At 44.1% G+C, this 11,931-nt stretch overlaps 1 protein-coding gene across 1 annotated transcript; it reads right to left on the bottom strand.

Annotated features, from left to right (window-relative positions):
- Positions 1-2,085: 2,085 nt before the first annotated feature.
- Positions 2,086-8,349, bottom strand: LOC119303167 (MADS-box transcription factor 34-like). The gene is made up of 8 exons (XM_037580261.1): positions 7,812-8,349; positions 5,933-6,014; positions 3,588-3,649; positions 3,385-3,484; positions 3,207-3,248; positions 3,079-3,120; positions 2,542-2,696; positions 2,086-2,456 (listed from the first exon to the last, which is right to left on the bottom strand). Exons 1-8 carry the CDS (start codon positions 7,994-7,996, stop codon positions 2,408-2,410), a joined length of 717 nt encoding a protein of 238 aa, XP_037436158.1. The 5' UTR covers positions 7,997-8,349; the 3' UTR covers positions 2,086-2,407.
- Positions 8,350-11,931: the final 3,582 nt, after the last annotated feature.

The raw sequence follows: 11,931 nt of genomic DNA, 5'->3' as shown, positions 1-11,931 counted from the left end.
GGTTTTAAACTCTGTCGCAGAAAAAAGTTAAAAAACCGTTTGTGTAGCACGTCGCTGCACCAGTGAGTGTCGAAATTTGCTGATTTGCAGCACTTGGTGCTGTATTTTGCAGCTGCCCTATCCGTGGGGCAATTATTTTGCATATAGAGCACCTATTGGGGCAGTGTTTTTGCCCCCTTATGATGTAAAAACCCGGTTATGCTCTATTATAGGGCACCTAAGGGAGATGCTCTTAGTGATTATTGTGGAGGAAGAATAAGGGAGAAAGGTCAAATCAGGTTTTCAACCAGGCCGTAGGTACATTTGGCGCAACAGACGGCCATGTAAGATGCTGAGATATTACTTTGTAGAAAATTCGATGCATCCATTATATATGTTCATGCAATGTTTCAGAATGTTGAGGGATCTTGTTCTGCACATTGTAACTAGGGTGGAAGCGCAAGATCATTGGTTCACTCCGAGGAGAGATGCTACCGGACAACGTAGCAAAGTGTTGTGTAGAAATATTCCATGACAACGTGTGTGCTGGTATACAGAATCCCGGGTGACTTGGTTGATGAATATGTCCACATCTCCAACGTTATGTTTATTATTTTTATGAAGGGATTTGTGAAGGCTATGATTGAGAACTTTGGAGAAGAGTATCTACAAGCACCCAATACAAATGACACGACAAGGCTGATGGAAATTGGTGCAGTGAGAGTGTTTCTTGGGATGCTTCGGAGTATCGGTTGCATGCACTAGAGATACAAGTATTGCCATGTGAGATGGGCTAGGCAGTACACCGGACACTGGCTTGATCCAATCATCATACTCATACTCAAAATTGTCGCCTCTCAAGATATATGTATTTGGCATTGTTACTTCGGAATGCCAGATCTCACAATGATCTCAATGTTCTCCAAAGACCTTTTCGTAAGGCTTATTGTTTGTGAGGCTTCACCTTGCAACATTGAATTCAGTGGCCATCAGTATGATAACAGATTTTTTACGGTGCATCATACTACTCAAAATAGTGGGTAGTATTTAGTTGATCCAACGGTTAGTATGGAGGGTATATTGGTAATTCTCTGTCAGGATAGATTTTTTCCTTAATTTTAATCATAATGATTAATCTAATTAACTAAATTAATCTCATCACATCTAACGCCGCCTGCGTATGTTCTCGAGATCGGATCAGTGTATGTTCTCGACGCGGCCTTGCGATTTGCTTGCATCTCCGGCCGGCGGAATCAGTACGTACATATATGTGTATCAATCAACCTGCTTGTCCTCACTTCGTGTACATGCGTTCTTTGGCAGAAAGAATTTGCCTCGATGAGTAGGGCCTGCGCCAACGTTCAGTTCTTCCCCGGCAACATCGTAAGCTACAGCCAGACGCCGAGCCCATGGAGTCCGCCGCTGACATGCATGCAGACCCTTCTTGGTCGGCCAGGCATGGACGACGGCAACGAGGGCGATCTGTCTTGTATTGAGTTGGGCCTCATCCAGCCGATGAACGTAGACGGCACGGCAGGTCGAGCTTGAGATCGACGCCATGCTATTGTGCGGCCTCCACAGAAGGAGTCCAGCCTGTCCGGCCGGCGACATGCGTGATGTTGACTTCGACTTCAGCTCACCTCAGTCCACATCGTACTAGAACGCGGTAAGCACTAAGCAGCGGTGCTAATGCCGAGTGTCGATGTTCAGTTCCTCCCAAGGAGCCTCGCCGTGGCCGACGACGTGATGTCGCACGTCAAGGTTGATGACCGTTGGCCATAGAACTGCTACTCGTTGAGGATTGATGAATAGAGTGAACTACCTAAAATGCCCTTAATTGATCAATATACTGCTGAAAATCTGTTGTAGTATTGGCTGATCTGAACCCTCCAATCACAAAAATGAACGGCTCCAATAGACTTGATTCCTCGTAAAAGGTCTCGATGATAAGGGCCACTACCTTGCAGATGACATCTACCCGACATGGTCAACATTTGAGAAGGCAATTTAAAACCCTGAAAATAGAAAGAGAGCTCACTTTGTTGCGGCTCAAGAGTTTATGAGAGAAGATGTTGAGAGAGCGTGAGCGTGCCATACATGCATCGGGAGGGTTTATTACGCTGTTGTAAATCAAATCCCGTAAGGAAAACCGTTCTCGCCTTCTCTAAGCAAAATGAGCAATATAACACTTGCTAATAACAAATAAGACAAACCCTGTACACATTACTTAAAATAAATCCACAAGCACTTGAAAAGGAAACACAAAAACAGCCGAGTTGATATATATAGGAGCCTATTGGAGATGCAGGACACATAGGCAGGCAACGCATCTTGTTGTTGATTGTTTTTGAGATAGATAATCGCTCATGCCAAGCGGTGCATCTTGTTGATCGACTGGAACGGTAGACAGACCAATGCGGGTGCGTAGCTATGCCATCCATGCAGGCGGCGGCTGGTTCACATCCATGCCACGAAATCTGCAGAGACGAACGTCGGTGATCATTAGTCTCTGTGCCATGAGTTTAGCAGCAGGAAAAGGAAAAAAAGAGTTAGAAGTCTTACACTGGCTGCAGGGAAGGATAGCGTTCTAGGGCCTGGAAGAAGTGCTCTGGCTGCGGAGGCGTGTGGGGCGGCACGCCCCGGTCGCCCTGCCACATCTGCTGCTGCTGCGGCTGCTGCGGGGGATCAGGTGTCGCCTCCAGCTCGATCTCGCCCAGCTGAAGTGAAACGGGAGTGATCAAGAGCATTACATACACCAATGGATGAAGCCGTTTTCAGTAGAGGGTAAAAACAAGAAGAGTGATTTTCTGAAAGCCAGGAAGAAGAAGAATGCTTGCAGTGCACAAACACACATAAACACGGCAGGTAGCTGCAATTGGTGGTACCTGAAAGCCACCTGTGTTTATACTGTGGTGCCAACCAGGGGTCCCCTGCCTACTAACTAACTACTAGTGGGCTTGCCGAGTCATCAACTTTCCAATCACTTGTCACTGGCCCAAGTGAAATGAGACAGCTTCTCCTTGAGGATGGTCCCTCCCTAGCTACGTGCGTACAAATGCAGACCTTTCTAGCTAGGAAAAATGATTTGGGTCATGTTACCTTTCTTTTCAGGGTCATATTTGCATCCTGCAATATTTGCTCCTGCAAAACAAGATTGTGCTTGAAGCTACGGAATAGGACATCGTCCATCATTTAGCAACAGAAATGGAAAGTATTTTTAGTGCTACCTTTCTCTTCAGGTCGCACATTTCATCCAGCAGTACTTGAGTCTGTGGTACAGGTTAAATCATGGACACTAGTTAGTGAAACTAGCAGCAAGCGTTGCTCGATAAGACGAATGGATTTTAGCAGATTAACCTAATTTCTACTTATACTCTTAACTTTTTTTATTGCTATGTAGTTTACCTTTCTTGACCTTATTTGCCTCAAGGTCTTGCCTACTTGACCCTCAAGCTGTTCAAGCTCGATTGTACTCAGTGGAGCCAAATCCTCGCCTAGGAGATTCCTGTGGCACCATCAACAGTACTTACTTTAGCAAACATAGCAAATGTTGCGGTAACCTGCTGAAATTAATGAGCAATTATCTGAGAGGAATATAGAAACATCACCTTTGTGAGCGTTGTAAAACCTCAACTCTTGCCTTCAGCTCCATATACTCCAGATAGTTGTTCTGCAGTTAGTGTATTCTGCAGTTAGTGTAAAGAAGGAGATATGGGGAAAATGCTAAATCAAGTAAACTTAAGAAAAATGCCATTTTGTCCTGCAAAAATAAAAGCTTAAGAAAAATGCCTTTTTGTCCCGCAAAAATCAAATACTTCATGTGAGTAACATTGTAGGACAATTCCAAAGTTGTGTCCGTCAAACATTCTTGGTTTCATTATAAAAAAAAAAGAAACTTACAAAACGTGAAACAAAATTTACGTTGTCGTGAAACATAATCTATAAAGTGTACCATGTTTCATTTGAACCAGCATATTGTTATGGAAACTGATTGTCAAAGTATCACGTGCTGGAGACAACCTACATTATGACACAAGAGGTAATATCTAAAAATTCTAAACATAAATCCAGGACGACTTTGTAAGATTACAAGCTAGGAGTACCACTTCATATGAGTCACATAGTATAGGTCATTTCAAAAAAAAACAGCAAGCACTCTTAATCTGATTATCAGTAAAAATAAAAATAAAATTACAAACATTTGACACAGATATTTGAATTATCGCAGAACATAATTCCATAATGAGTAAAATGTTTTATGTGTATCAACATATTTTTTATAGAAATTGATAGTTCAGTCGCAAAAAGAAGAAAAAAAACAAATGGTCAAAGTATCACCTTGGAGATGATTATGACTGAAGAGTTAATATATACCAACTTATACCATAAATCTAGGAATACTTCCTAGAATAAAAACTTGGAGTACCACATCACTGAAAAATCCTAGAGCAATTCATGTGAACCTTTTGTTATACTTCGATATCCTTATTGTGCGCAGAAGACCTTTGTTTTACTATATGTCATAAGATTTGACATGAGCATGCCATAATCATGACTATGAAGATGAACCCAAGTTTATCGGAAAAAAGAAGATGAACCCAACTGCGGCTCCCTTTCTACACAACATCAAGAGATCAAACGAGTCATATTGTCACTCTCTCGCAACTTCTAGCACTTGGATTGTTCATCTACACTACGATCTAGCGTTAGGGAAACCAATCATCTATCAATGTTCTCTTGTTTGCGCTTTGCTATGGCTTAGTTGATTGCTTGTGTTGAGTTCATATGGTTCTTGCTTCGTGTGTTTATAGGTTCCCACTTGCCATCTTCTAAAGAAATTAGTACACGTTCTAGCAATTAAGATTATGATTAAATTGTACCATGAATCCTAAAAATTACATACTGGCAACTCTCTGTGTGTGAATCCTCATAAACAATAAATTCTCGCATGAATAGTAAAGGATCTAGTAAGTCCAAATCTATTCTTTTGGACATGTCATTTGGAAAATATGACCGTGACCATGAAGAAGGCGTACCATAGCTTAGGCTCTACTAAACATAAATTGAACATTTTACCCCATGCCTTTTTAATAAACAACTACCACATTTATACCATATAACATATAGCCATATTGTATTTATCAATTTTAATACATTCCACTGTTGTAATAAACTCATCAGCAGGTATATGGCATATGGCCAATCAGTCTGAAGCTGCTATCTGCTACAATACTGCATGTGGTGGCCAACCAAGCTGTTAGTCTACTTATAAGTTATAACCAACCACAAAATGCATGTACATTAGCGATAATTCAAGGAACAGGCGCAGATATAGGTCTCCCCAGTGCCCAGTTACTCGATGCTGTATTTCACATAGATAGCCACGTACGTGAATTATGCTGCGCGTATGCATGAAATGCACTGGGCCAATGCTCTAGCTGTACTTTCCAACATTCTAATTGCCATGAACTTACATTCCCATTTAATATTTTGTAACTGCTAAAAATTTATCAAAGGTTTATCTTTTGCTTCAAACCATGTGGGCATGTTTACAAGGCAGTAATTTTACATAAAAAAGTCAAACAAAATAATTAGTTCACTGCCTATATGACAAGCAACAGAAATCCATGTTCTAAACACGGAAATATAACACCTTTACCAGCAGAGAAATACCTTTTAGCAATCATGTGTGAACTAGGTAACATTTACGAATAGGCAATGCTTCATATAACGTACGTCATACAGAATGAAATATTTTAAATGTATGACTGAATGTTTTATCTCTTCACAAAAATCAATTTATATATGTTATTTAGGGCATTATAGATACATTGTTCTACGAAGGAAAACAAATTTCTCTGATAACCTGCTAGTTAAAAATTCAAAGATGTTGTATCTGAGGAAAATTTGTAGAATCTTCATAATATGCGCATTGGGAATAAAAGCCTCAGACCTGCATCTCATCGGTAGTCGGCACGGCAGCATCTTGGGAAGCGAAAATGTACCTCTGGTACTTCTCGAGGGTCTTAAGCATGCTGCGATGAGTTGAAAATTCGAGATTAAGTTGTGCAAGTACACGCATAGGTAAATAACATAAATTCAGATTCACTGGGGGAGGGGGAGGGATTAGAAACTAAGTATCACTATTTACATGACAGAATTCGATAATTATTGGACAATGAAGGTCTCTCGCATAATAAACTTTCTGTATGTTCAACTTCTAACAAATTCTATATGTTGTCTTAGTCTTATGAGCTAATTTTTGATCACTTTATAGCCATTGACACATGGCTTCAAAGTTGTGTAAACATCACAATCTAGTGAAGACTTGACGATGTACCTAAAAAGAACTTTCCATTATATAAAAAAGAAGACATATCTGTTTCCTTTGACTAATTAAACTTTTGGGAGAACTATGCCACTGTAAGAATGTTTATTGAGCTACTACTGTGAGAAGTACAGTTGTTAATTTTCACCAAAAAAGCTATTTCAGCCAAAATTGCTACAAAGTTTAAGCTAGCCACCAGTGGCATGTTTGTATAGAACTGACAAGTAGTAATCATGATTGGCCCTACAAAATATTAGCATGCAATTTTACCAAGTCTGGTTTCACATTTCATGTATCAGCGCTTTTACAAACTTTTTGAGCAAACTCAGTGGCTTTATAATTTTGACAGATTAAAACCTAGCTATATTTGACTCGAACATACATAAAGTTCTGATATCATTAGGTAATGCTACCCTATAGAGCTGCTTAAATTATTGCGTACTCCTTTCATCCCATAATATAAGACCGTGTTAAAAAAGGTCTTACATTATGGGACGGAGGGAGTAGGTACGAACCTAACATTAGCTAGTTTATTACTTGTTTTCTTTTGCTCCAAGGAAGTACAAATAGCACTTCATTTGTACCTAGTACATATGATGCAGCACTTGCCCTGTCACATCATGTAAGGCCACAGTTGAATTAAAGCACTTAACTGTTTCATTTTGTTCAATAGTATTATTTCGGTACTTTGACTAGAAAATTAATGCAATTCAGTTAACTGAAAGCGGTATATATCCTTTCTTAGTTCTTTGACAAATAACATTAAACAAGCATATATAATTCAATCCTACGCCTTAAAGGTGTCAAATTAGACTGAACCTTTGTTTTGAGAAAAAAAATAGATTGAACTTGGGTCTGCAGAAAAGTATTTAAAATTACATAATTCAAATTAATTCTCAGAAGTGGATCATCATACTACCCAGACCATAAGACAAAGCTAGATAAAATTTGTAGAAAAACAATTAGTGCCCGTATGAGTTTCACAAGGATGCATGCCATATTGGTGCAAATTAATCTCAGCAGGTGATCAAAGCTCTAATTATGTGCATACATGTATCCTCAATACAGGTGTGGTCAGGCGTACATCAAATAAAAACATCTTTTCTTCTTGTTTTTTTTAGATTAAAACCCCTTTTTAATCCTCTACTGTGAATGAGACAAACATACGCATGACATATACTCCTACTGCATAGTATGTCCGTCGATCTGCTGCTGCGGGTGAGCTCATCACTTTTTCCTTTGTTTGTTTCTTGCTAGCCTCTTTTGACACAGTGGCCAACAGAACAGCAAACAAGAGGGAAAGAACGTACGGACCCAGCCCCCCATAAGTTCATGCACGGACGCCCTAAGACGCAAGAAAATTCAGATCGAACGTCGCGTATGGACAAAATGTTTGAACGGGGAGAGCAAATCAAAAGGATCGACTCGGCAAAACCACAAAGAGAAAAGGAAATGGAGGGATCGATATGGTACGGCACTGGGGGAGATCGGAAGGAGTAATTACTTGGAGGAGGAGGAGAACTGGTAGAGGCGGCCAGCGTGGGAGAAGAGGACGAGCGCGACCTCGGCGTCGCAGAGGAGGGAGAGCTCGTAGGCCTTCTTGAGCAGGCCGTTGCGGCGCTTGGCGAACGTCACCTGGCGGCTGATCTTGTTCTCGATCCGCTGCAGCACCACCTTGCCGCGACCCATCTCCGACCTCCGACCTCTGATCTCCTCCTCCCGAACCTCTCGCCCTCACCTCACCTCCCAACCAGCAACGTGAAACCTGACAAAATTCAGCACCACTGCAGGACGTGTGTCTGGTAGGGGCGAGCTAGGATGGCATGAAATCTGGCTCGATTCCTCGCTCTCAACCAAGGCTAAGTAAGCCTGGCTAGCCAGCAGCAGCTCCCTTGCTTGTCCTAGATTTCTTTTTGAGGGGCCTGGACAGGGTTGCAGTGGTGCCGGGGGGAGCCTGTGGTGGTGGTGGGCTATAGCTAGCTTGGCCGAGAAGAGGAAGACGGGCGGGGCAGGGCAAGAATCTTTCCCTTTCCCTTTCGTGCGGTGCAGATTGGATCTCGCCTCTCGCTCTCGCCCTCGGCCCTAGCTACGTACTAGCCTAATTAGGGTACTACTCCTACTATATCTAGACACCACCACCACTACCAGACCAGCTAGCTAGCTAGGTCTCAGTCGTCCAGGCAGGCACACGCACACGCACACGCACACGCAAACGCAAAACGTTCCTTCCTTCCTTCCTTCCTTCTCTCGCGCGCCCATGCACGAGTAGTCAGCGTCACCCTGCCTCCCTGCCTGACTGCTGGGTAAAAATTCTCGGAAGTCACCGGCGAGGTCGATGTACGTCGGTGCGTGCGTGCGTGCGTGGGGTGAGATCGACGCCGTACGTGCGTGCGGTGCGCGACTCAGGGGGTGGGGCGGCAGGCCCGAGGCCGGATCCGGCCTGGGCAGGCGCCGAGCGGACGTGTCGAACGGCGGCTGGTGCCGCGCCTTTACTGGCGCCCGAAAAGCCAGGCTCGCTGACGCGCGCCAACAGGAGCTATGGCTCCCCCCGGCCGCGAGCCTAGCGCACCCTGCTCCCTGTCAAGTGGCAAGCCAACGCGAGCGATGCTGCCATGCTGCTTCTGCTGCTACTACTACTATTTACTCCACCACTGCTGCTGCCGTGCCAGTGCCAGTGCCAGTGCGCGCGCCCGCCTCGGTTGCCATCCAGAGCGAGCGATCGATCTCCGGTGGCCAGTGCGCGCTCGCCGTGCATGCGCGCGGGTACGTAGTCACGTACGCCGGGTGCGCGCACCGCGATGGGACGCCGTCGCGCTGCCGAGCGCCGATACGACGCTCGCGGGCTGCCATACAGCATAGGTACGCGTCCGCTCCAACCCGATGGGTCGTCGCCTCACGTGACCGCGTCCTTCGCCTCTCTGCCTCGTGGATGGATGTCAGACGTCGCCGGAGAGAGAGAGAGAGAACGGGGGCGGATCGATCGATGCGCATCTGCACAGTGACCGCAACTACTCAGCAGGCCATGGGCCAGGGCAGCGCCAGCTAGTATCATGAGGTGACTGCTACAGTAGGCGACGGGCCCGCGCGCCGTGTAAACCCATGATGACCTGCGTCGACGATATGGCCAGCTACTCTATGCAAGTTGCACTTGTACTGGCTAGTGATCGCCTCGAACTTGTCTGGTGATTGCCGTGTGAGTGTGAGGATTTGAGTTCCATTTTCGAACAAACTTGGGAATTTTAGGGCATCCCTAACGCAGGCCACCAAGGACGTGTTTGTTGTCATCTACAAATTTGGCTGCATTGCACGATTGACTCACATGAGCCTGGCTAAGCAAAAATAGGCAAAACAGAAATCAACATCTGTATGTTTTTTCGTTGCCTGCATTGCATCAGTGTCCATTTTAGGGTCTGCCGTTTGGTTGCCCGCATATGTGCTTCAGGGGTACGCAGATGCAAGCCACGAGTTGTTTGGCTGCGTGCACGTATGTGTTTGGCTCAATTTCAATTGTGGTGGCCTTAATTACACCACATTACACTACTGCAGGATGACGTTAACGCGGCATATATAGGAGACCAAACAACCAACCTGTGTGTGATATATGAGTCGCAAAGGGTATTGTAATAAAATCATCACCAATAAAATGAACAGTATGCGATGGCAGAGACATCAAGCACAATTTAGATTAGAGTTGCTTATGTGATATGTGGCATACAGTAGATCCGTATGAACTGTTTGCGATTAGCCAAAACAATAGAAACGGTCAGCCAAATCAAGGTGTGTGCGATAAAGGGCATACAATTCACTCGGATGAATTGTTTGCAATGATCCAAAACAACAGAAACGACCAGTCATATCAAGGTGTGTGCAATAGACGACATACAGTTCACTTGAATGAATTGTTTGCGATGAGCCAAAATAAACACAAACGATTCAGTTTAAAAAGATGTGTCTGATATGCGATAAACAGGCCAGTAATCAGAATTGTGTGGGAAGACCGATAACAACACAGACAATTCCTGCTAATCAGTCGCTTGTGTTGTGGGCAAACGCTTGCTGGTATACAATTGTCAGCGTGAAGAAATCATCACCGACGGTTCCGTAGTTTAGTTCATATGCGATGTGATTTACTTTGTCTACAGAAGAAAAACATATATACTTATAAGAACATGATTGCATAACCAAATTAAATATTCAATTACATAAGTGACTATACACAACATACGCACACACCTTAATAAAAGATTACATACATACTAAATTAGGGGAAACGAGCATCTAATCATCTACTTCTTACGACGTTGTCGCCACTGCTCTACACCTCATGTCAACGATCCGCCTGTACATCTCGTAGCTTGTGTACGCGTCCTTGGCCGCATACTTAGTGTGTTCTTCATCCAGTCTCTGCACCCATCTCTACATCCAGGCACTGTGTCAGGCGGTCTTGTTCTTCTTGGCCTCTTCCTTCATGTTCCTGTAGTAGGGGTCAACGATAGCCGAGGCAAGGTCAACCAGGCAGTCCTTGTTCTTCGTGATGCCCCAGACCCTGTCACTAGTAGAAAACAGGGCTTTGGTCCAGGCCGGATCAGCCCATTAGTCCCGGTTCAGTCCAGAACCGGGACCAATATGGGCATTGGTCCCAGTTCGTGGGCCCAGGGGGTCGGCCGGTCCACGTGGGCCATTGGTCCCGGTTCATCTGGACCTTTTGGTCCCGGTTGGTGGGATGAACCGGGACCAATGGGCCTCGCTCCTGGCCCACCACCATTGGTCCCGGTTGGTGGCTTGAACCGGGACCAATGAGGTGCCTATATATACCCCTCGCTCGCGAGCAGAGCACCCCAGTGCTCTGTTTTTCTCTGGCCGAGGAGGAGAGGGCTTGGTGGTGCTCTAGCTCACCTCCTATGCACACAAGGTGTTCGATGGAATGCCCGAGCCACACTACTTAAGCTTTCTCCTCTCCAAGCTCCATTTTCCATAATATTTGTCTAGGTTTAGCGGTCCGTCACGCCCCGTCCCCATCTTCACCGCCGTTGATCACCCGTGCCGAGCTCATCGCCGGCACCACCGTGGTGAGCCTCTTGTTCTTATCTTCTTTCTGAAAGGAAAAATATTATTACTTGTATGTTTACATAGATACTTGTATTATTTTCTTACTTTTATTATTGCATCTTATATAGTGCGATGGTTTTGGTATCCGCCCCCGTCGGCCCTCGTCCTGTCTATGATTCGGATGTGGTATATATATTATCTTTATAACTATTGGTTCATTTATTGTTTATAAAAATTATGCCGACCAACGTGACATAGATTTTATTTATGTAGGATGTATATGAATTGGAAATGCTAACCGACCCTATTGTCGAGAGGTTAAATTTAGTTGAAGAAGAAAACAATTTGTTGAAGAAAAAAATAAAAAAAATTGAGGAGGAGAAGATGATATTGGAGTTGCATGTTGCGGATGTCATCGATGATCACAAGATCAAGATGGATGCAATGCGCTTGAAGATTAGAAAGATTAGAAATTATGCCATTCATACCGAGGCTTGGTATCATTATGCCGTTCGATCAATTGTTACCTTGGTTGCGATTATGATCGCATTTGTTTTCGCATTGAAATGTTTTAC

The sequence above is a fragment of the Triticum dicoccoides genome, chromosome 5A (assembly GCF_002162155.2).
Source record: "Triticum dicoccoides isolate Atlit2015 ecotype Zavitan chromosome 5A, WEW_v2.0, whole genome shotgun sequence".
NCBI classification, from domain to species: domain Eukaryota; kingdom Viridiplantae; phylum Streptophyta; class Magnoliopsida; order Poales; family Poaceae; genus Triticum; species Triticum dicoccoides.
Note: the sequence above shows the minus strand (reverse complement) of the source record. Positions and strands in the feature narration are given on the sequence as shown.

Excerpts from the sequence above, each read along its gene's own strand:
- LOC119303167 (XM_037580261.1), bottom strand. The coding sequence starts at position 7,996 with ATGGGTCGCGGCAAGGTGGTGCTGCAGCGGATCGAGAACAAGATCAGC. Across the intron at positions 6,015-7,811 it reads CAGTTCTCCTCCTCCTCCAA|CATGCTTAAGACCCTCGAGA; the intron begins GTAATTACTCCT and ends AACTCATCGCAG. Across the intron at positions 3,249-3,384 it reads GGCAAATAAGGTCAAGAAAG|ACTCAAGTACTGCTGGATGA; the intron begins GTAAACTACATA and ends CCTGTACCACAG.